This window comes from Terrapene carolina, unplaced genomic scaffold, assembly GCF_002925995.2.
Source record: "Terrapene carolina triunguis isolate 2854851 unplaced genomic scaffold, T_m_triunguis-2.0 Scaffold21629, whole genome shotgun sequence".
NCBI classification, from domain to species: domain Eukaryota; kingdom Metazoa; phylum Chordata; order Testudines; family Emydidae; genus Terrapene; species Terrapene triunguis.
In genome coordinates this window covers 1-3,341 of record NW_020685980.1, presented here as the reverse complement: position 1 = coordinate 3,341, position 3,341 = coordinate 1, and the positions used below count along the sequence as shown (strand labels likewise).

The window sequence follows — 3,341 nt, the reverse complement described above, 5'->3', positions numbered from 1 at the left end:
AGCTCCTAGCCAAGTCCCTGGGGATGGCTCGGCAGGTCCCGGGCAGGCAGGGAGGCTGGCTGGGGGAACCCTGCCTGACTTGCCCCTCCCTCGTCCCCCCAGGAGCTGCGGGAGCGCGTGCTGCGAGGCAAGTACCGCGTCCCCTTCTACATGTCCACAGACTGCGAGACCATCCTGCGCCGCTTCCTGGTGCTCAACCCTGCCAAGCGCTGTACCCTGGAGGTGAGAGCCCCGGGGAGGGGCGGGTGGCAGGGTGCCCCGGGGAGAACTGGGACCTCATGGCATTCCCCTGTCATGGACCCACAGGGGCTGGTCTGTGCTCAGTCCCTTGGGTGGGCCGGGCCCCAAGGATCCCCAGTTTTGCAGGGCCAGGCCCATGGCCTCCAGGACTGCGAGACTGGGCCTTGGGCTCCCGCGACCCCGGCTCCCTGAAGCAAGTCCAGCCCCACCGGCATCCTGCAAAGCCTGCACCGTCCCTTTCCTGGCGCGATGCTTCACAGCAACTCCGGCAGCCTCAGCAGAGCAAGGCAGCCGAGCTGGGGCTAGCATGAACGTCCCGGCCACTGGCTTTCTGGGCCCTCCATCCATCTGGGTCGGTTACGGCCAGTCCTGAACAACCGGTTGGCAGCCCCCAGACAGTGCGGTGACCCACCTCCCAGCCCCGCCTCTGGCCCCGGAGTAACTGTTTAACCCTTTACACCCTGTGCAGAGCAGTGCAAAGCCCAGAGGGAAACCGAGGCACACAGGGGCCTCATAAAAGTATTACCAACATTCCCACTTCCTCACCCTGCCGCTCCTGTGCTCCGTGGCCCCATTTACCCGCCCCCCAACTCTGTCCGTGGAGCTGGGACTCCATCCTTGCCCTCTGCTCTGTGCCCCCCGAGTGGCAGCAATCCCCACGGGGGCGAGCTCTCATTAAGCTGATGCTGCCTGCGCGGGGCCCTGCCTGGCGCTGTCTCCCCAATGACTGTAATTAGTGTAATTGACTCAGGGGATAATTACAGGGTGTCTGGGACCCAGGCAGGCTCCATGTAGCCCCCACAGAGCTCAGCCCCCTGGGCGGGTGGGGTCTGCGGAGCCTGCAGGGAGGGGAGGTGCAGCTCCCGCAGGCCCATGGGGGCTCCTTGGGGGCCAGAATTTGGGCTACCGGGCTCCCTGCCCCACAGCAGTGGGGATGGGGCCCAGGTGCACTGGAAGGAGTGCGCTGAGCCCTTTGTCTCTATTCCTGGTCTGCAGCTCTGTCGGGGGTGGGGGGCCTGCCCAGTGGGGGCACCTGGTGGAAAGACACAGCCTGTTCCCCAGCGGGGAGATGCAGGCTGTGTCCTGAGGGGTGCTGGGCGGGGAGACTCGGCCCCTGTCCCAGTGGGGGTGGGGGTATGATGGGTGCCTGGCAGGGAAAGACAGGCCCTGTCCTGGGGCAGGGGCAGAGTGATGGGTGCGGGGCAGGGAGACTTGGCCCCTTCCCATGCGGGGGTGATGGGTGCATGGCGGGGGGAATGCACAGCCCCTGTCCCGGTGTGTGGGGGGGTGATGGGTAAGTGGCAAGGGACAGATGTGTCCCTTGTCCCAGTTGTGGAGGGGGAGGAGTGCGTGGTGGGGAGACATGGCCCCTGTCCCGGTGCGGGGGTGTGTGTGTGTGTGTGTGTGTGTGTGTGTGTGATGGGTGCGTGGCGGGAGGCAGACGTGGTCCTGTCCCGGTGTGTGTGGGGGATGGGTGCGTGGCAGGGGGGAGACACGGCCCTTGTCCGGATTGTGTGTGTGGGGGGGGGGTGTTGGGTGCGTGGCGGGAGGCAGACACGTCCCCTGTCCCCATGGGAGGGGGAGGGGTGCTTGGTCTCGAGATCAGGGAGGCCCGAACCCCTCTAATCCGTCCCGTCTCTCCCAGCAAATCATGAAGGACAAATGGATCAACATCGGCTACGAGGGCGATGAGCTGAAGCCCTACAAGGAGCCTGAGGAGGATTTTGGGGACACCAAGCGCATCGGTGAGGGCCCAGGGCCCTGCTGTGCTGAGTGGGCACCACTGCTTGGACCCCGATGGCCAAGGGGGGGGGGGGGGGAAACGCCCATCGGGATCATTTGCCCGCAGTCCCTTTGGGGTTCAGGGAGGGGCTCTGCTTGGCGCCAGCTTGGGGAGGGCTCACTGAAGTGGCCCGAGCTGACTGGCTGTGGGACAGAGCGAGGCCACGGCCTGGACCCTTGTCCGACTCCCCCCAGGGCAGCTGGACGTGGCCCCTTCATCCCGGCCCCCACAGGGCTCAGTAGTACCTGGGCAAATGGGCGCTGCCCATGGGCCCAGCATCTAGCCCAGGGGACACTGGGCTTGTGCCATCCGGCGGGGGCTGGGCACCGCATGGCACCTGCCCCGGGGGGGGGCGTGTTTGTGCCAGAAGTGAATCCAGCCCTTCTCTCCCAGAGGTGATGGTGGGAATGGGATACACCCGCGAGGAGATCAAGGAAGCCCTGAACAGCCAAAAATACAACGAGGTCACGGCCACCTACCTCCTGCTGGGCAGGAAGAACGAAGTGAGTGCGGGCCCGGGGGAGCCTGGGGTCTGATCTGGGGGTGGGGAGGATCCGTGGGGAACCTGTGACGCGTTTCCCCCCCAGGATGCAACTTGGAACTGGGGTATCGCTGAACCCTCTGTCTCACCAGCCTGGGCTCCCTTTTAAGTGATTATAAGTAACGGCATACAGATCAGAGTACGTTACCATAAGAAATCAAACAAAACCGCAATCCAAGTTCTCTAAACTGGCTAGGATTAGATAGTTATATAGTACAATCTGTCCGCCCAGCTTCCCTACACAGGCAGGCTTCCTTCTTTCCTGCCTGGGACCCCCCTTCCCCTGTTCAGTCTTTGTTCCTAAGGTGTTTCCAGGTGTTGTGTTGTAGAGGGAGTGAGGCACCGCGTGTTGAAGTCACTTCCCCCTTTTACAGTTTATTCCATGTGGAAGGAACTTCTTTGTTTCAAGCCAAGCTCCCAACCCAGTTTGTGGAAAACTACAGGCACTAAAATGGAGTCCAGTGTCACCTTATCTAGTCACATGCCCTTGCATGCTTCGATGAGTCATGGCAGCCATTACTCATTCGCTGACTGAAGCGTCCACAGGTGAGGATAAGCTTTTCCCATGGCCCGTTGTCTTTGTTGATGGGCCATTCCACTCGGACAGGCCAATCCCAACGTGCTGGCGAGACTGGACGTAAAGCTTTGTGGGTGTTATCCAGGAGCAAACACATTTGACAGACAGGTGCATAGTCAATATTTATAACTCCAAATACAAACATGATGCATACAAATAGGATAATCATATCCAGCAAACCATAACTTTTCCATTGACAC

At 61.7% G+C, this 3,341-nt stretch overlaps 1 protein-coding gene across 1 annotated transcript; it reads left to right on the top strand.

The window, feature by feature from the left end:
• Positions 1–101: 101 nt before the first annotated feature.
• LOC113408670 (MAP/microtubule affinity-regulating kinase 4-like) lies at positions 102–2,526 on the top strand (the record flags this gene model as incomplete). Its single annotated transcript, XM_026662035.1, has 3 exons — positions 102–222; positions 1,886–1,985; positions 2,417–2,526. Coding segments are annotated over exons 1-3 (282 nt in total), but the record flags the coding sequence as incomplete, so codon positions are not given.
• Between the last annotated feature and the right edge of the window lie 815 nt (positions 2,527–3,341).